Consider the following 21,862-nt stretch of genomic DNA (forward strand, 5'->3'; position numbering starts at 1 on the left):
CCTCCAGTCATGTGGCTGGGGCACAGTTAAGTTTGCAGAAATGACATTCCTCATTGCATAAAGTCGCATGGAATTTCTCCTGATCTCCTGATTTCATTTCCTTGGGAAATCAATTGAACCCACTTAGCCACTCGAGGAAACTGGAAAAACCTTGCTAAGATTCCCCACACCTGAAATATATTGAGCTGGATCCAGTGAGGGGAAAATGTGGGTGGTGTAATATGCTGTAAATAGATAAGCCCAGACTATGTTGTTTTAGCATCGGTTTACAACTGAAACAGGTAACAGTGTAATATCACAAGTGGCAGCTGACTTATAAACAGGAACTCCATCATTTTTGTTCAGGCATGTGGGTGGGGAAAGCTTGTTTAACTTTTAGTTAATGGTGTTGGTGCTTCTGAAGTGACACAGAGATACTGGAATAAACAGAAGTTGCAAAAACGTGGCTACAGATTGTAAAAAAGAGAATCATAAAATAGAATAGCACGGAAAGGGGCAATTTGGCCCAATTGAGGCTGCGCTAGCTCCTTCAACCAGGGGTCCAGTTAGTCTCAACCTCCTGTTCTTTCTGATTTATTTTCTCCTTCAGACCTTTATCCAATTTCCTTTTGAACACTAGTGTTGAATCTGTTTCCACCACACTTTCCCCTCCGCACTCCCCTCCACACTCTCCTCTCCCCTCCATATTCTCCCCTTCCCTCCGCACTGTCCCCTCCCCCTCTCCCCTCCGCACTCTCCCCTCTCCCTCCCCACCACACTCTCCCCTCCCCTTCATGCTCTCCTCTCCGCACTCTCCCCTCCGCACTGTTCCCTCCCACCCTTACATTCCCTTCCTACCCACATACTCTACCTCCCTTCCCACTCACTCTCCCCTCTCCCCAGCACTCTCCTCTTTCCATCGTACTCTCCTCTCACCCCAGAACCTCCCCTCCACACAATCTACCTTACCATGTCCCACACTCTCCCCATCCCCCACGCATTGCCTCCCCCATCCCAACACTCTTCCTCCAAAATCTTTCCATCCCCTCCACACACTCTCCCCCTTCACCCCTACATCAGTCATGAAACACCTGCAAAAAAATCCCCTATCACAAGCATCAAAGATTTACTCAACTGTGTTAAGAACATGGCTGATGGTAAACGCTGGGTTATTCCAAAGCCCAAAAGGGAAACTTGAAACAACTGCCCTCAACCATATTTTTGCAATTTGATATAATGTGAGGAAAGGTTTGAAATCCAGAGAATGATGTCCCAGATTTCAAATGATGATTTAAAATAAAATAAATTGTTTATTAAGCAATAAAGTAAACAACAATAAAATAAACTAGAAGTACTTTTAATTAAGATGATGGCTATACACAGTGTCACTAACTTTACCCAGTTCAAAGCAATCTTTATTTCACTACCTGCAGAGCTAATTCTCCTCAAACATTCCACAACATCATACAGATTTTCAAAATGATAGAAATCCAGTAATAGTTACCACACTAGGTTGTTATATCTCTTTAGGGTTTGCTCCTGATGTAAAACAAACTGGCTTTTCAGGACAGATTTTCTTCACAGACACTGCTTTCCGGGAGTTAAACATCTATCCCTGCAATGACTGAGGTCTGAAACATAGATTTTATAATTTTCTGATATAGTTTTTCTCTTTTGATCTCTCTTATCTGAACTAACCTCTTCAGAAGTTAAACTTAATTAACTTCATTTCTTGAGTCTAGCTTCTAGAGTGTAAATGCAAAGTTCACACCTTGTCTCCTCCTTTGAAACTCTAACACCTTATTCAAGGTCTTTATCTTCTGTCCTGCACTGTTACCAGCTTAGGTAAACATCTGTTTGCTGTGTTGCTAGGTTCATCAACCTATCAAAAGCACTAGTTCTATTAGCATAACCGAATGTCCCTGCCTCAGGCAGTTTATATTTCCCATCGTTTTTAAAACGTATTACCAACAGAAAAATATCCCAATTTATGGATTTCCCTAATATTTTCATGTCATCACTAGTTTTCTTGACAACTAGTATAAGTGATGAACATCAGCCCTGAATCCTACATCTACTTGAGAATTATCAAAAAGCAACATAACATTGCAGCAACCACCAACGATTCAGATGTGGAGGTGCCGGTGTTGGATTGGGATGGACCAGATGAGATAAAAGCAAAATACTGTGGATGTTGGAATCTGAAATAAAAAAATGCTGGAAAATCTCAACATGTCTGACAAAATCTGTGGGGAGAGAATAGAGCCAACCTTTCGAGTTTAGATGACTCTTTGTCAGAAATGTTGGCTCACTCCCCAGCATTTTCTGTTTTTGTGTGGACAAGATGAGAGGTCACATGACACCAAGTAGCCTTCACCCGATGAAGGAGCAGCGCTCTGAGAGCTTATGATTTAAAATAAACCTGTTGTCGTGTGACCTCTCAACAATTCAGAGACATTTCTGAGTGATGGGTTGGGGCAGTGGGATAAAACTATTTTTTGAATTTTGCAACATATCCACCAACCGAGTCCACCACTGAGTTACTGACATGTTATTAAGATAATTTATTTTTGCTGACTCTTGCTTCAAGCACTGGGAGTGCTGATGTAGAGCCATGGGAAAGGTACATGCTCTCCTCTCTCAGGACCACAGCATGTTCTGGTCCTCCATCAACCCTTGTTGGCGCTAGAAAATAGCAGAAACAGATCACTCTGCCCTATCTGGGACCCTGCAATCTGTTATCTGTATCATGGCAACATAGGAATTAGGAACAGAAGTCGGCAAATTCAGTCCTTCGAGCCTGCTCCGCCATTCAGTCAGATCATGGCTGATCTCTCCCTGGTCTCAGATCCACCTCCCTATCTGTTCCCCATATTCCTTTAACCCGTTTTCTTTATCAGAAATATATCTATCACTTTCTTGAAACCGTTCAATAACTCTGACTCCACCGCGCTATGGGGCAGCGAGTTCCACAAATTCACCACCCTCTGCGAGAAATAGTTCCTCCTCATCTCAGTTTTAAATATTTAAATTTAAGTTTGAAATTTAAGCATCAGTCGCAAACCAGTGCTAAAACATATTGGCCTGGCTTTATCTGGGAGGCGATGACCTAGTGGTATTATCGCTAGGCTATGAATCCAGCAATTCAGCTGATGTTCTGGGGACCCGGGTTTGAATCCTGCCACAGTGGATGGTGAAATGAGTGATCATCGCACCAAATGTTGACATTTCACAAATGAAAATGAACAAGACCACAAGGGATAAAATGCCTTATTTTTAAACTCCATTATTTTTAACTAGACACCCTGCCCTCCACAGTGACTGTAAAATAGAAATTTGCTCTTCAAAACCAGCAATCTGATGTCACCAACCATGGCCACCTATAAATATTGTCAGGAGATAACATTAGTTTTCCATTCCTCTGGGCCAGTGGTTCCCAAACTTTTTTCACTGAGTCGCACTTTCGGAATAAAAATTTGCTCACGCCACACCGAATTTTTTATTGATAAGAAATACATTCAAAATCAAAAAAAAACAACTCCTAGCAGTGCTTGATTCATAACATAGAACACAACTAGTTTATAATATGATCATGGGACATCCAGAAAGTATAAAGCAATGCTTGTTTAAACCATGTTTAAATGTTTCTTTGATTGTCCTTGAATCTTCCCGCCACACTTGCCATCCTCTCTCGCCACGCCAGTGTGGCGCGCCCGCACTCTTTGGGAACCACTGCCCTGGGCAATCCCCACTCTCCGCTCCCTCTGAGTCAGGGGCAATGCAGCTGCATTATCAAAGTTCTGGCAACTCCAGTTCGCGCTGTTGTGGATTTCACGATTGGAACCACATTACAACCCCGAATGTAGATGGCACAGAAAGTAGTCTCATTGCGAGGTATTTGAGGAATACATTTTAATGTATTACTTTAAAAATAACAAATATATTTAAACACTATACTATAAACTCCCTCAAACATAATCAGCCACTGCCTTTTTACTTCGAAGTTCTGGCATTTCATCTTTTAGGATATTTTTTAAAAATCTGCCTCTTTCACCAAACTTTTAGACACCTGCCATAATATCTCCTTCTAGGGGCTAAGTGTCATTTCAATTTTGTTTGTGCCTTGTGAAGTTTTACTCAACTGCTAAAGTTTTTGTTCAAACTTCGGAAGTGCTAATGTTGTGGCACTTCCTACTGCAAACCCATTCACTTATCTGCGACTAACTGAGACGAAAGGAAAACAACTTTGCTTCTGCGATCAACCTTCTTCAACAAAAATGTTGAAAACACATTTTTCTCTTTGGATTATTCTGCTATGTGAGTATATATATATTTAATCATTTTTCATCAATTTCAACGTAGCTCGGGTTCGAATGCAGGGTTTTTGAAAATGGCTATAACTTTTTTTCCTATGAAGTTCAGCCGTTTGGCACGGTAGCGGGATTCCTACACGGGCCACAAAGTAATGATAAAAACAAAATGTGATTGGGATACAAACACGGAATTAAATAAAAGGAAACGCGTTGCCCCCAGATATTTTGCGGGTGTTTTAAATTGTAACCCAATACAATTAGTAACAAAGGATTGGGCAAAGCTAAGCAGCAACTCTGAGAATTTAGCAATTATCCGGGAAACGTGCAGCTGATGGACAGACTACAACTATAAGGGACTTAAAAATTACAGTATAAACCTTCAGGTTGATCATAGGAACAGGCCCCCCGGCCCACCAAGCCTGTGTTGACACATGACGCCTTTCTAAACTAAAGACGTTTTGCCTCATGCCATCGATATCCCTCTATTCCCTACCTATTAATGTACCTGTTAAGATGCCTGTTGAACTTTGCTATTGTATCTGCTTCTACCACCTCCTCTGGCAGCGCATTCCAGGCACTTACCACCCTCTGTGTAAAAAATCCTGCCTCACATCTCTTTTAAACTTTCCCCCTTTTACCTTAAACCTACGTCCCCTAGTAATTGACATTCTACCCTGGGGAAAAAAGACTCCAACTATCCATGCCTCATAATTTTGTAAACTTCTATAGGTCGCTTCTCAGTCTCTGACATTCAAGTGAAAACGAACCAAGTTTGTCCAATCTCTTCTCAGAGCTAATATCCTCAAAACCAGGCAACATCCTGGTAAACCACACTACCCTCTCCAAAGCCTGCACATCGTTCTGGTAGTGTGGTGACATAAACTGTACACAGTATTCCAAATGTGGCCTAAGCAAAGATCTATCCAGCTGCAACATAACCAGCCAATTTTTATACTCAGTGCCCTGGCATGCCATATGCCTTCTTGACCACCTTATCTACTTGTGTTGCCACTTTCAGGGAACTGTGGACCTGTACGCCTAGATCCCTCTGTATGTTAATGCTTCTAAGGGCTCTGCCATTTACTGTATACTTCTCTCCTGCATTAGACCTTCCAAAATGCATCACCTTGCATTTGTCCAGATTAAATTCCATCTGCCATTTCTACACCCAAGTCTCCAGCCTATCTATATCAGGCACAGTCCAAAGATGTGCGGGTTAGGTTGATTGGCCAGGTTAAAAATTGCCCCTTAGAATCCTAAAATGCGTAGGTTAGAGGGATTAGTGGGTAAATATGTGGGGGTAGGGCCTGGGTGGGATTGTGGTCGGTGCAAACTCGATGGGCCGAATGGCCTCCTTCTGCACTGTAGGGTTTCTATGATTTCTATGATTTCTATGATGTATCCTCTGGCAATCCTTCTCGTTATCTTTAGCTCCCCCAACCTTTGTGCTTCATACATGGTGTATATTTGAATCTATCTAAATTTTACTGTTTTCATTCTTTCAGTTCAAGCTGCTAAGACAATGGTGAAAGGTAAGAATGTGTTTAAAATTAATTTTTTGATAGTCTGAACTCTTACTGTATGGTTATATTGTAGAATAATGCAAAGCGTTTGTGATAATGATCATGCTATAGAAAACACAGTATGCTTTTCATAAATTAAAGGAAGGTAAAAATGCATTGTTCCCAAATATTTTGAATGTGTTTTAAATTATGACAATATGATGAGAAATCTTTAGGGGATGTGACAAAGCTTCACAGAAGAGCGTGGCCTTGAGCACTTAGCTATGACCTGGGAAATAAAATTACAAAATTTGTGAATGACACATAATTGATGGTATAGTTAGCATGGAAGACTGTGACAAAATGCAGGAAAACATTAATATGATTAATAAGATTGCACTACAATTCTGCTTTCTTGCCCTTCTCCAGTTTTAATCGCTCCACAATTGGTGGCCCTGTCTTCAGCTGCCAAGGCTTCTCAGTCTCACTTTCCTTCTTTAAGAGGCTTCTTTAAACTCTTTGACTTAACTTCTGGTCATCTGCCCTGATATGTCTTTATGTGGCTTGCTGTCATATTTTATTTATTGGTGCTCCTGTGAAACATCTTGGGACGTTTTACTCTGGTAAAGGCATTGAATAAATACACACTGTTTTTGCTCTGTAATTGGCAAATGAACTTCAATGTAGATAAATGTGAGGTAATACATTTTGGTGGGAAGAATGAAGAAGCCATATATTCCTTGGAAATTAAGGCCGAAATTTTACCAGCCCGCCCGCCACGAGAATTGGAGCAGGCGAGGGGCGGAGCATGGGAAGGTCCGTTGACCTCGGGCGGGATTTTACAGTTCGGGACGAGCGAAGTTGTAAACTCCCACTCATAGTGTTTAAATAAGGTAGAGGAACAGAGAAATCTGAGGGCAGATAGTTACACTGATCAATAAAAGTAGTGATGCAGGCTAGTAATGTCATTGAAAAGCAAACAAAGAGCTGGGGTTAATTTTTAGGGGAATAAAATTGAAGAATAGAGCCATTAAACTTGTTCGGAACCTTGGTTTCAGTATCCTGAACAGTTCTACCCTCCATATTGTAAAAAATGATTTATAGGCACCGGAGGAAGTGCAAAAGCATTTATTAGGATGATGCCAGAACTGAGAGGTTACACCTATTAGGAAAGATTGAACAGACTGGATCTCCTTTGTCTAGAAAATAAGCATGAAGATTCTGAAAGCATCTGAGAGTTTAGTCATGGAAAATGCATTTTCACTTGTGGCTATGACTAGAACCAGGGTCCATAAACTTAAGGTAATCACTAATAAATCCATTGGGGCACTCAGGAGAAACATCTTTATCCAGAGAATGGTTAGAATGTGAAATTGTTGTCACAAGGAATGGCTGAGGAAAATAGCACAGCCAAGGTGAAGCTGGATGAACAAATGGGGATATGTTGATGGGGTTAGACGAAAACAAGTGGGAGAAGGCTCATGTGGAACATCAACACTGATACAGACCTGTGGTGTCGAATTGCTATTTTTGTTCTGTACTTGGTAATCACAGGAGGCTGTTTGGTTTTTCAAATGGTCTCCCCACCCCTTTTCGCCTGCCCGTCTCATATCCTTTAAAAATATATTTTCTAAATATTTATCCAGTTCCGTGTTTGAAGCTATTTAGGATGCTGTTTCTACCATTTATTCTAGGAGAACATTTCAGTTCTTAATAGCCCTCTGCGTAAAAACGAGATCTAACATCATCCAATGTTCTTTTTTCCTAATGTGAAATTTATACTCCCTATTAACTGATTTATTGATGTGATTTACTTTAACAAAATCTTTGATCATTCTGAACGCCTCTATAAAATTAACTCTATATTTCTTTGCTTGAAGAGAAAGAAAGGCAGTTTCTTTAATCTCTCATCATGGTGACCTCTCAGTAAACAAGCACAGGAAAAACATACTCTAATGGGTCAATTGTTTTTTCCTCGGGTCTGAAATTTTAAAAAAAATTATTATCTCTCAGCTTGTTTGGAAGAGAGTGGAGGTTGCATGGCGCATGAGCTGACTGACCATGGTTTGAGATACAGAAACCCACTCAAGTGAAGAGAGCACATAAGAATATATTGGTAGTTGGGGACAGTATTGTGAGGTGAATTGACACTGTTCTCTGCAGCAAAGAGCCAGAGTCTAGATGGTTGTGTTGTCTGCCTGGTGCCAGGGTTCAGGACATCTGTTCCCAGCTGAAGAGAAACGTGCAGCGGGAAGGAGAGGATAGTGTTGTTGTAGTCCATGTAGGTACCATTGACATAGGTAGAATGAGGAAAGAGGTTCTGTATATTGAGTTTGAGGAGCTAGACATTAATTTAATCAACAGAACCTCCAAGGTTATAATCTCTGGATTATTACTTGAGCCATGTGCAAATTGGCATAGGGTATATAAATTAGAGAGATGGCTCAAAGATTTGTGTGGGAGAAATGCGTTTTGGTTCATGGGGCACTGGCATCCGTACAGGAGAAAGTGGAGGCTGTACCATTGGGACGGCCTACATCTGAACCATGTTGGGACCAGTGTTCTTGCACACCGCATAACTAGGAAAGTACAGAGGGCTTTAAACTAAATAGAGGAGGGTAAGATCCTGGAGGGAGATACATAGGCTTATGAAGCAAAAGGATATGGCAGCATTGCAAGACATCTATTTCGGTAATGATACCCAGAGTGTGACAGGGACAGAGTGTACAAATATTAAAAAACAGCAAATTGGGTCAAGGGGAAAAAATGGTAAATAGGCAAATTTAATGACTCTTTACTTAAATGCATGTAGTATTCGGCACAAAATAAATGAAATCATAGAATCAGCATCAGACAGTCCAAAAGAAGCCCTTCGGCCCATTGGGTCTGTAACGACACGCGAGAAACACCTGAACACCCACCTAATCCCATCTACCAACACTTGGCCCATAGCCTTGAATGTTTTGACACGCCAAGTGCTCATCCAGGTACTTTGTAAAGGATGTGAGGCAACCCACCTCTACCACCCTCCCAGATAGCGCATTCTAGACCGTCACCACCTTCTGGGTAAAAGGTTTTTCCTCACATCCCCCCTAAACCTCCTGCCCCTCACCATGAACCTATGTCCCCTTGTGACTGACCCTTCAACTAAGGGGAACAGCTGCTCCTTATCCACTCTGTCCATGTCTCTCATAATCTTGTACACCTCGATCAGGTCACCCCTTAGTCTTCTCTGCTCATAGAGTCATAGAGGTTTACAGCGTGGAAACAGGCCCTTCAGCCCAACTTGTCCATGCTGCCATTTTTTTAAAAAACCCCTAAGCTAATCCCAATTGCCCGCATTTGGCCCATATCCCTCCATACCCATCGTACCCAAGTAACTATCTAAATGCTTTTTAAAAAATAAAATTGTACCCGCCTCTACTACTACCTCTGGCAACTTGTTCCAGACACTCACCACCCTCTGTGTGAAAAAATTGCCCCTCTGGACACTTTTGTATTTCTCCCCTCTCACCTTAAACCTATGCCCTCTAGTTTTAGACTCCCCTACCTTTGGGAAAAGATATTGACTATCTAGCTTGTCTATGCCTTATTTTATAGACCTCTATAAGGTCACCCCTCAGCCTCCTATGCTCCAGAGAAAAAAGTCCCAGTCTATTCAGCCTCACCTTATAACTCAATCCATCAAGTCCCGGTGGTATCCTAGTAAATCTTTTCTGCACTCTTTCTAGTTTAATAATATCCTTTCTATAATAAGGTGACCAGAATTGCACACAGTATTCCAAGTGTGGCCTTACCAATGTCTTGTACAACTTTAACAAGACGTCCCAACTCCTGTATTCAATGTTCTGACTGATGAAACCAAGCATGCCAAATGCCTTCTTCACCACTCTGTCCACCTGTGTCTCCACTTTCAAGGAGCTGTGAACATGTACCCCTAGATCTCTTTGTTCTGTAACTCTCTCCAACGCCCTACCATTAACTGAGTAAGTCCTGCTCTGGTTCAATCTACCAAAATGCATCACCTCGCATTTGTCTAAATTAAACTCCATCTGCCATTGGTCAGCTGACTGGCCCAACTGGAACTGCACTTGATAGTTATCGCCTTCGTCTTTAACATATTGCTGTGTGGCTGCAGTGAATAGGCAGATGGCCTATCTCAAATGCTGCTGATTATCACAAAAGGAAAAGGGCTTTAGGAAATTGCCAGTGGAGTTTTATGTTAAGGGCTGATTCCAATGCTTTGTTTGGAGAGAGGTTTATTGTAGGTAATGTAGAATAAGGAAATACATTCACCGAGCAGTCATTGTGGAATTTGAACTTGTATATCTCTGGATCATTAGGCTAGGCCTCTGGATTACTAAACCAGTAACAATATTACTATGCTAAAATACCTAATCTTTTGAATTCAAATTCCACCAACTGCTGTGGTGGGATTCGAACCTGGCTCCCTAGAGTATGATTCACTGAATGAACAATCCAGCAACAAAATTATTCAACAATGTTTCTTGGTGTTTTTTCCCATCCCGCCCAACATGAGAATTGTAGCAGACGGGACAGGACTGTGCAAAGATCTGTTAACCATGGTGGGATTTTCCAGTCTTGGGCAAGCCCGGCCAGAAAATCCCACCCTTTGTCTGCTTCTGAGTCAGAGACCTTTCACATATGAGGCACATGTGATAACCACTCACCACAGAAATACTGCACTAATAGGAGCACCACAACTTGATTTGGTGACCCTCAGGGTTTCTGGTTTGTTTTGAGGCTACATAGTGAGCAAGCAGAGTCAGCATCCTGGAACTCTCTCCCTAACAACACTGTGGGTGTACCTACACCACATGGACTGCAACAATTCAAGGCAGCTCAGCACCACATTCTAAAGGACAATTAAGAAATGGGCAATAATGCTGGCCTAGCCAGCGAAGCCCACTTCCCTCAAATGAATAACAAAAAGCACAGACCTTGTTATTTACTCTGATGTAAATACAACAATTTCTGCTTTCAATTCTTCAAGTGCAGTTTGGTAACTTAAAGCGGGCATTTCTCAGCTCAGTTGTTCATTTGAAGAAGGTTTTCATTTTTATTTCCTTTTTCTACATTACTGCTTGTGTTACAGACATTTTATCCTGTGCTGACAGCTGTTTAAAATATTGAACTCCTTTTGTACAGACTCTAAATAGCATTATTTTCCTGACCAACTGTTAACTTCTGCTCCAACCAGGCTGCTCATCATGAGCACTTGTTGGGCAGTAATGGAGAAAAGAGGAATGGAATTCCTACAAAGGGAAGACTGAAAGGTGTGCTTCTTCCTGGGTTCTTCAGTGAGAAACCTTAGTCTTCATCCCCTCTTTATTCTCCCACCAGTGGAAACAATGGCAGAATCTTGTGCTCTCACTGGTGGCAAGCTTGGAGGTGAGAAGGCATGTACTTAGGCAGGACAGCGGTGGACCAGAATCCCACTGTCTTTCTGCCTTCACCCAAATTAAGTGCTGGGAGGAAGGACCCATAGTCAACTTTCCTGCCCCACCGCCAATTGTGACGTTTAAGTGGTGAACTAAGGTGCCAATTGAGCCAGCTGTCCTATTCCATGCATCAATCACCTAATGAATTCATTCCCATACTTCTCCCTGGATAAAATTCCAAAGATTTACCAGTTCTGTCTAAAATGGGCCCATGCCATATATGCTGAGTGTGTTCATCACCTTTATAACCTCAGAGCAGTGTGAGCAGATGAATATAGCTGCAAATCCTCATTCATTGAGCCCTTTTTAGTGATGAGGACTCCTCTGAAAAATAATTCTGCTCGAAGGCTCTAAATATTTCTTGTTGGGGTGCATTTTCATTAGGTGTCGCCTCAATGTCCTTCCTTCATTAGAACAGCACACAATGGCACACAAGCTACATTCAAAAAACTTTTGAGTTCACTTATTGCTACATTTCTTCAAATCATTTCCTCAGCACTTCTTCAAAAGACATATCTAGAAACAAGCATTATAGACTCTTGTGGCGATATGAGGTAATCCAAAATAGTCACAGTATACAATGAAGCTAATTTCTGTTTGTTTTTCTCTCACAGATGTGACTATAAACACTGTAGAAATAAAAACTGATGCTACAGATGATGAAAATATTCAGGAGGGAAGCAACATTATCCTGACCTGTTCAGCAAATATCATTATACCTCCTGATCAATCACCTCAGATTTTGTACTTATTTTATAAGGGGGAAAAGAAGGATATTCTGCTGCAAAACGCTTCATCCAATGGGCTAAGTTCCAAGTACATACTGCAATCTGCTCGGGCCTCACATTCCGGATACTATAGTTGTGTTGTGGAAGCAGGAAGTAAAAGGAAAGAGAGTGACACCACATTTATAACAGTTAAAGGTATTGTGAAATATGAAACTAAATAACATGGAATATAAAGAAAGAACCTAATTTATTTTCATGATCACAGCATTCCCAAAACACTTTATGATGAATGAAATACTTTTTGGACAGTGGCCATTATTGCAATATAGGAAACAAAGCTGTCAATGGGTACACAGCAAGATCCATGAATAGCAATATGATAATGACGATCATCTGTTTTAGCTGCTCTGATAGGTAGAGTCCAGGGAGATCCCAACAGCTCTATTTTGAATGTGTCATTGTTTTTTTTTGTATCCACCCTAGAGGGGAGAAAGAAACTTCAATTAACCTTTACATAGGTCTGGCCTAAGTGTGATGCAAAACCCATATCAATGCGATTGACTCTTAACTACCCACTCAAATGCCCTGGCAAGCCACTCTTTTTGCCTTCAAGAAGGTGGCTCAACCCTATCGTTTCAAAGACTTTGAGGGTTAGGCAATAAAATGCAGGGCTTGCGGGGACACCCACATCCCAGAACGAATTCGGTTTTGTGAAGGGGAGGACGTGTCTCACAAACTTGATCCGAGTTTTTCGAGGAAGTGACGAAGATGATTGATGAGAGTAGGGCAGTGGATGTTGTCAACATGGACTTCAGTAAGGCCTTTGACAAGGTCCCTCATGGCAGACTGGTGCAGAAGGTGAAGTCGCATGGGATCAGAGGTGAGCTGGCAAGGTGGATACAAAACTGGCTCGGTCATAGAAGACAGAGGGTAGCAATGGTAGGGTGCATTTCTGAGTAGAGGGCTGTGTCAAGTGGCGTTCCTCAGGAATCAGTGCTGGGATCTTTGCTATTTGTAATATATATAAATGATTTGGAGGAAAATGTAACTGGTTTGATTAGTAAGTTTGCGGATGGCACAAAGGTTGGTGGATTTGCAGATAGCGATGAGGGCCAACAGAGGATACAGCAGGATATAGATCGGTTGGAGACTTAGGCGGAGAGATGGCAGATGGAGTTTAATCCGGACAAATGCATTTTGGAAGGTCTAATACAGAGAGGAATTATACAGTAAATGGCAGAACCCTTAAGAGTATTGATAGGCAGAGGGATCTGGGTGTACAGGTACACAGGTCACTGAAAGTGGCAACGCTGGTGGAGGAGGTAGTCAGGAAGGCATACGGCATGCTTGCCTTCATCGGCTGGGGCATTGAGTTTAAAAATTGGCAAATCATGTTGCAGCTTTATAGAACCTTAGTTAGGCCGCACTTGGAATATAGTGTTCAATTCTGGTCGCCACACTACCAGAAAGATGTGGAGGCTTTGGAGAGGGTACAGAAAAGATTTACCAGGATGTTGCCTGGTATGGAGGACATTAGCTATGAGGAGAGGTTGGAGAAACTTGGTTTGTTCTCACTGGAATGATGGAGGTTGAGGGGTGACCTGATAGAAGTCTACAAGATTATGAGGGGCATGGACAGAGTGGATAGTCAGACGCTTTTTCCCAGGGTGGAAGAGTCAATTACTAGGAGGCATAGGTTTAAGGTGTGAGGGGCCAGGTGTAAAGGAGATGTACGAGGCAAGTTTTTTTACACAGAGGGTGGGTGGGTGCCTGGAACTCGCTGCCGGGGGAAATAGTGGAAGCAGATACGATAATAGGTTTTAAGGAGCACAGGTCTTCATTTCCAGGGGAGTTGAATTGACAACTTGAGAAAGGAAAAGAATATGTTTTGGGGGTTAGATGAAGTAAGGTGGAGGAGCATAAATGTTAATATGGATTGATTAGGGTGAATGGCCTCATAATAGGAATGCAATAGGAAAGGTAAAATGGGGTTTTGAAGTGCAGGATATGGACCATAAGCAAAAGCTGAATTAAATGGATTTATTTTAGTCTTTTTTTATCTGCTTAGGCATAAAAATGATTTCAAATGGCAGAGAATGTCATAATTTCTTGTTTGTATACCTTAGGAAACTTACAGATGCCTCGACTCACGATCCACCCAATGAATGTGACTTTAGGAGATTCAATTGAGCTGTGCTGTACATCTGAAGAAATTCCTCCTCTTACCTTCATATTCTATAAATATAAAGATGGACAGAAACCACAACGCTTCAGTGACGTGAAAAGCAATAACAAATCTGCAATGCACCAACTGAAAGTGGCAGTAAACACCGAGAAAGCCTACAGCTGTAAAGTTGAAGTGAATGGCATCAGCCCTCATTCAAAGAACAGTGAAATAGTACAAATTATCGTACGAGGTAAGTTAACTCGAGCATCCTGGAATGCTTGAAGAGTTAAAAATATTATTACATTTACTGTTATAATTCCATGTATTATAAAGCATTTATGTGGATCCCAAAATTCCACAGGGGTTCTTCTAGTCTCCTAATGTAACTCCAGGGTGAAACCAGAGAGAGACCCAGAGAATAGAAAGCCAGCATAACCATGTACTCAGTATTTAAATATTATGGCGTGAACATTCTGCAGGTGTAGTTCTCCTGATGTAGTTCTCAGAGGAAATTGACAGAATCTTCAAAGAATGTTGATGTGGAGAGTAGGGTGTTAACTGGTAATTTAACAGTGTTCGGTATAATGCACAACTCCTCAGACACTGAAGCAATCCGTGGATATATGTAGCAAAGCCTGGACAAATTCAGGCTTGGACTGATAAGTAGCAAATATCATGCATGCCACATAAATGCCATACAATGATCATCTCCAACAGGAGAGGATCTAACCATCTCCCCTTGGCATTTAACAGAATTACCATTGCTGACTCCCCAACTGTCAAAATTCTGGCGTTACCATTGATCAAAAATTGAACTGCACTAGTCATATAAATACTGTGGCAACAAGAGCAGGTCAGAGGCTGGGAATTTTGTGATGAGTATCTTGCCTCCTGACTCTTTCTGAAGGGGGAGGGCAAATAGACAGAGATTGTGGTACATGTTGGTACCAACGATATAGGTAGAAAAAGGAATGAGGTCCTGCAGAGTTTAGGGTGCTAAGAAGTAAATTAAAAACAGGACCCAGAAGGCAGTAATCTCTGGATTACTTCTGTGCCATGTGCTAGTGAGTTTAGAAATAGAAGATTAGACCAGATGATTGCATAGCTGGAGAGATGGTGCAAGAGGGAGGGCTTTAGATTTCTGGGGCATTGGGACCAGTTTTGGGGATGGTGGGATCTATACAAGGCAGATGGGTTGCACCTGAGCCAAAATGGGACTGGCGTCCTTGCAGGGAGGTTTACCAGTGCTGCTGTGGAGGGTTTCAACTAACTTGGCAGGGGTGTGGCATTCTGAGAGAAGGTTCAGCAGAGAGAGATGCACAGCCAGAGTTAGAAGAGACAGCAAGTGAGTCAGGAAGACATAGAAGTTATAGGCCAGTAAAGGCACAAAGGAGTTTGGCAAGATTGGATGGCATTTATTATATAAAGAATCTGACAAACAAGGCAGATGAGTTGACGGCACAGATTAAAACACGGGGGTATGATGTCATTGCTGTCACTGAGACATGGTTGAGAGAGGGACAGGATTGGTAGCTCAATATTCCAGGATATACGGTCTGCAGGTGAGACCGGGAAGAATGTAAAAGAGAAGGGGGTGTCACAATTTTGATCAGGAAATCAATTACATCAGTAAGGAGGGATGACATCTTAGAAAGCTCTTCTAATGTAGACTTATGGATAGAACTTAAAAACCAGAAAGGAGCAATCACATTGCTGGGGGTGATCTATAGGCCCCCTAAAAGTCTGAAGGAAATAGAAGAGCAGATATGGAGGCAAATTTCAGAGAAGAGTAAAGTAACAGGATAGTGATAGTGGGAGATTTCAACTTCCCCAATATCAACTGGGGTAATCATAGTGTGAAAGGTTTAGAGGGAGTGGAATTCTTAAAATGCATCCAGCAGAGCTTTGTAAGCCAATACATAGAAGCTCCTATAAAAGAGTGGGTGGTCCTGGACTTCATTTTAGGTGACAAAGTTGGGCAAGTGGCTGAAGTATCAGTGGGGGAGCATTTTGCAAACAGCGATCATAACTCCATTAGATTCAAGATCTATTTTGAAAAAGGATAGAGATGGGTCAAAATCAAAGTTCTAAACTGGGAGAAGGCTGATTTTAATAAGATCAGATGTGATTTGGCCAGAGTGGACTGGGAGCAGACACTTTAAGGTAAATCTGTGACGGAACAATGGGATATATTCAAGAAGGAAATAGGGAGAGTACAGGGCCAACATGTTCCAATAAAGAAAAAGGATGGCACCAACAAATCCAGTGAACCCTGGATATCAAGTGGTATACAGCATTGGATAAAGAGAAAAAGGCAGGCTTATGGCAGACATCAAGGACTCAAAACAGCAGAAGCCCAAGAGGAGTATTGAATGTGCAAGCGGGAACTTAAAAAGAAAATTAGGAGAGCAAAAAGGGGACAAGAAAGGATACTGGCAGGTAGAATAAAGAAAAATCCCAAATTGTTTTACAGGTACATTAAGGAAAAAAGGATAACCAGGGAAAGAGTAGGGCCCATTAAGGACCACAGTGGTAATTTAACTGTGGAGCCGAAGGACGTAGGTATGGTTCTAAACGAATACTTACAGTCAGCATTCACTAGTGAGAGAAATCAGTGAGAAGGACTGTGATACAATAAAGAAATTAACGTAGACAGAGAAAAGGTTCTGAGTGGCCTGGCAGGCTTAAAAGTGGATAAATCTCCAGAGCCGGATGAAACCTATCCCAGGTTGTTGAGTGAGGCAAGGGAGGAAATAGCAGGGGCGCTGGCAATAATTTTCAATTCCTCTGTGGCCTCAGGAGAGGTGCTGGAGGCAGCCAATGTGGTACCATTATTCAAGAAGGGAGAAAGCAGGAAACTACAGGCCAGTCAGTCTAACCTCGGTGTGGGGAAACTACTGGAAGCAATTCGGAGAAACATAATTAATCTGCATTTGGAAATTAATTGCATCTGCAATTAAGAATAGTTCACATGGTTTTATTAAGGGGAGGTCATGTCTGACAAACTTAATTGAATTTTTCGAAGAGGTTACCAGGGTTTGTAGGTGGGGGCAATGCACTTGACATGGTCTTCATGGACTTCAGCAAGGCTTTTGATAGCGCAAGACCTATAGCGAAGATAATAGCCCATGGTATCCAAGGAAATTTGGCATGAGGAGGGGGACACAGACTGTTAGCAGAATAAGGGCACGGAATCATACAGCAAAAGAAACAAGTCAGAAGCAGTGCAGCTGTATTAAGTTTCAAGGGAGTAAGGCCAGGCTGGATGGCCTCTATTAACGCCAGGCACATTGCAGGTAAAACACATGAGTTGAGGGCAATGATTGACACATAGGAGTGTGATATGATAGCCATCACAGAGACATGGTTGAAGGAAGGACATGATTGGCAACTCAACATTCCGGGATATAGGATCTTTAGGTGAGACAGGGGAAGAGATAAAAGAGGAAGAGGCATTGCATTATTAGTTAAGGAGTCAGTTACTGCTGTAAGCAGACATGGTATATTGGAGGGGGCAACAAATGAAGTTTTGTGGGTAGAGCTTTGGAATAAAAAAGGGTAGCCACATTGTTAGGTGTTTTTTACGGGCCCCAGATAGTCAGAGGGATGTTGAGGAGCAAATATGTGCTCAGTTTGTGGAGGTATGTAAAAACATTAACAATAGGGTTATTATAATTAGGTGATTTCAACTTTCCCAACATTAACTGGGATATACGTAGTGTGAAGGGCTTGGATGGAATAGATTTCTTGAAATGTGTCCAGGAGAATTTTTTAAATCAATATGTGGAGGGTCCAACAAAGGAAGAAGCTGTGCTGGCCCTGATTCTGGGGAATGAAGCCGGACAGGCGGTGGTGGGGGAGCATTTTAGTGATAGCGATCACAACATGGCACAATTTAAGCTTGTTATGGACAAGGAAATAGACAAGTTGCAAAAAAAAGTTTTAGATTGAGGGAAGAGTGGATTTTAAGACAGGATCTGGCATTCAAAAAGGAAATGGGGAGGGTGCAAGCCCATGTTCCCTCTCGGGTGATAGGTAGGAATAACAGGCCCAGAGAACCATTGGGTGACCAGGTATATTCAGGATACAATGAGAAGGAAAAGAAAGGCTTTTAAAAGTACAAGGGGAGCAAATCCGGGGAGGCATTAGCGAGATATAGAAAGTGCAGCGTGGAGCTTAAGGAAGCAATTAGGAATGCAAAAGGGGATATGAGAAAGCTGTGGCTGGTAAAAGTAGGGAAAATCCCAAGATATTCTATAAGTATATCAATGGGAAGAGGATAACCAGGGAAAGAGTGGGGCCCATTAGGGAAGAAAGGGGCAATCTGTGGGTGGAGCCAGAGGACATTGGTAAAATGTTGCATAAATACTTCACATCCGTCTCCACCCAAGAGAGTGAGGATGATGGTATGGAATTCAGGGAAAGGGACTGTTAGGTTCTTGAGCAAATTGACATAGGGAAGGACAAGATACTGGAGATGCCGGCAGCCTTAAAAGTGGATGAATCTCCAGGTCCAGATGAAATGTGCCCTAGGCTGCTGTGGGAGGCAAGGGAGGAGATTGCAGGGTCTTTGACCCAAATTTTCAATTTCTCTCTGGCCAGAGGGGAGGTGCCAGACAGCTGGAGAACAACTAATGTGGTTCTGCAATTTAAGAAGGGTTATTGAGATGAACGAGGGAACTACAAACCAGTGAGTCTCACGTCAGTGGTAGGAAAACTATTAGAGAAACTTCTGTAGGAGAGCATCTATCTCCACTTGGAGAGGCAAAGCTTGATCAGGGATAGTCAGCATGGCTTCGTCAGAGGGAGGTCACAGTTTATATAATTTCAGCAAAGCCTTCGACAAGGCTTCACATGGGAGACTTGTAAAGAAGGTTAATTCACGTGGGATACAGGGTAATTTGATAAAGTGGACTCAAAATTGGCTCAGTTGTAGGAGACAGAGGGTGCTTTAGTGACTGGAAGCCAGTGTGCAGTGGCGCACCACAGGGATCTGTGTTGGGCCCTTATTCATGATTTATATAAATGACATTGATGACTATGTGGGGGGTAGGATTAGTAAGTTTGCGGATGACATAAAAATTGGTCGGGCAGTTAACAGTGAGGCAGAGTGTCTTGGGCTACAAGAAGATATAGACGGAATGGTCAAATGGGCAGATAAATGACGGGTTGAACTTAACCCTGAAAAGTGAGAAGTGATACACTTTAGAAGGAGTAATTTGACACGGAAGTATTCAATGAATGGTAGGACAGTAGGACGTTCTGTGGAACAAAGGGACCTTGGCGTGTTTGTCCACAGATCTCTGAAAGCAGAAGGGCATGTTAATAGGGTGGTGAAAAAGGCATATGGACACTTGCCTTTATCAATTGGGGTATAGATTACAAAGTAAGAAGTTTAACAACACCAGGTTAAAGTCCAACAGGTTTATTTGGTAGCAAAAGCCACACAAGCTTTCGAGGCTCTGAGCCCCTTCTTCAGGTGAGTGGGAATTCTGTTCACAAACAGAACTTATAAAGACACAGACTCAATTTACATGAATAATGGTTGGAACGTGAATACTTACAACTAATCCAGTCTTTAAGAAACAAAACAATGGGAGTGGAGAGAGCATCAAGACAGGCTAAAAAGATGTGTATTGTCTCCAGACAAGACAGCCAGTGAAACTCTGCAGGTCCACGCAACTGTGGGAGTTACAAATAGTGTGACATAAACCCAATATCCCGGTTGAGGCCGTCCTTGTGTGTGCGGAACTTGGCTATCAGTTTCTGCTCAGCGACTCTGCGCTGTCGTGTGTCGCGAAGGCTGCCTTGGAGAACGCTTACCCGAATATCAGAGGCCGAATGCCCGTGACCGCTGAAGTGCTCCCCAACAGGAAGAGAACAGTCTTGCCTGGTGATTGTCGAGCGGTGTTCATTCATCCGTTGTCGCAGCGTCTGCATAGTTTCCCCAATGTACCATGCCTCGGGACATCCTTTCTTGCAGCGTATCAGGTAGACAACGTTGGCCGAGTTGCAAGAGTATGTACCGTGTACCTGGTGGATGGTGTTCTCACGTGAGATGATGGCATCTGTGTCGATGATCCGGCACGTCTTGCAGAGGTTGCTGTGGCAGGGTTGTGTGGTGTCTTGGTCACTGTTCTCCTGAAGGCTGGGTAGTTTGCTGCGGACAATGGTCTGTTTGAGGTTGTGCGGTTGTTTGAAGGCAAGAAGTGGGGGTGTGGGGATGGCCTTGGCGAGATGTTCGTCTTCATCAATGACATGTTGAAGGCTCCGGAGGAGATGCCGTAGCTTCTCCGCTCCGGGGAAGTACTGGACAACGAAGGGTACTCTGTACACTGTGTCCCGTGTTTGTCTTCTGAGGAGGTCGGTGCAGTTTTTCGCTGTGGCACACACACAGTGGACAGAGTACCCTTCGTTGTCCAGTACTTCCCCGGAGCGGAGAAGCTACGGCATCTCCTCCGGAGCCTTCAACATGTCATTGATGAAGACGAACATCTCGCCAAGGCCATCCCCACACCCCCACTTCTTGCCTTCAAACAACCGCACAACCTCAAACAGACCATTGTCCGCAGCAAACTACCCAGCCTTCAGGAGAACAGTGACCAAGACACCACACAACCCTGCCACAGCAACCTCTGCAAGACGTGCCGGATCATCGACACAGATGCCATCATCTCACGTGAGAACACCATCCACCAGGTACACGGTACATACTCTTGCAACTCGGCCAACGTTGTCTACCTGATACGCTGCAAGAAAGGATGTCCCGAGGCATGGTACATTGGGGAAACTATGCAGACGCTGCGACAACGGATGAATGAACACCGCTCGACAATCACCAGGCAAGACTGTTCTCTTCCTGTTGGGGAGCACTTCAGCGGTCACGGGCATTCGGCCTCTGATATTCGGGTAAGCGTTCTCCAAGGCGGCCTTCGCGACACACGACAGCGCAGAGTCGCTGAGCAGAAACTGATAGCCAAGTTCCGCACACACAAGGACGGCCTCAACCGGGATATTGGGTTTATGTCACACTATTTGTAACTCCCACAGTTGCGTGGACCTGCAGAGTTTCACTGGCTGTCTTGTCTGGAGACAATACACATCTTTTTAGCCTGTCTTGATGCTCTCTCCACTCCCATTGTTTTGTTTCTTAAAGACTAGATTAGTTGTAAGTATTCGCGTTCCAACCATTATTCATGTAAATTGAGTCTGTGTCTTTATAAGTTCTGTTTGTGAACAGAATTCCCACTCACCTGAAGAAGGGGCTCAGAGCCTCGAAAGCTTGTGTGGCTTTTGCTACCAAATAAACCTGTTGGACTTTAACCTGGTGTTGTTAAACTTCTTACTGTGTTTACCCCAGTCCAACGCCGGCATCTGCACATATAGATTACAAAAGCAGGGAAGTCATATTGGAGTTGTATAGAAGTTTGGTGAGGCCACAGCTCGAGTACTGTGTGCAGTTCTGGTCACCACATTATTAGTAGGACGTGCTTGCACACACACAGGAGATTCACCAGGATGCTGCCTGGGATGGAACATTTAAGTTATGAAGAGAGGTTAGATAGGCTTGGGTTGTTTTCATTAGAGCAGAAAAGATGAGGGGCGACCTGATCGAGGTGTACAAGATAATGAGAGACGTGGACAGAATGGATAAGGAGCAGCTGTTCCCTCAGTTGAAGAGTCAGTCATGAGGGGATATAGGTACATGGTG

General features: G+C 42.9%; 1 protein-coding gene across 1 annotated transcript in view; it reads left to right on the plus strand.

Moving 5' to 3' along the window:
* Positions 1 to 3,745: 3,745 nt before the first annotated feature.
* The window catches only part of LOC144501985 (platelet endothelial cell adhesion molecule-like), a 44,508-nt gene continuing 26,391 nt past the window's right edge, over positions 3,746 to 21,862 (plus strand). The window contains exons 1-4 of the mRNA XM_078226004.1: positions 3,746 to 4,296; positions 5,798 to 5,824; positions 11,871 to 12,179; positions 14,111 to 14,401. Coding sequence (XP_078082130.1) covers positions 4,257 to 4,296; positions 5,798 to 5,824; positions 11,871 to 12,179; positions 14,111 to 14,401 — 667 coding nt within the window. The 5' untranslated portion in view covers positions 3,746 to 4,256. The remainder of the gene's footprint in view (positions 4,297 to 5,797; positions 5,825 to 11,870; positions 12,180 to 14,110; positions 14,402 to 21,862) is intronic.

This window comes from Mustelus asterias, chromosome 12 (assembly GCF_964213995.1).
Source record: "Mustelus asterias chromosome 12, sMusAst1.hap1.1, whole genome shotgun sequence".
NCBI lineage: Eukaryota > Metazoa > Chordata > Chondrichthyes > Carcharhiniformes > Triakidae > Mustelus > Mustelus asterias.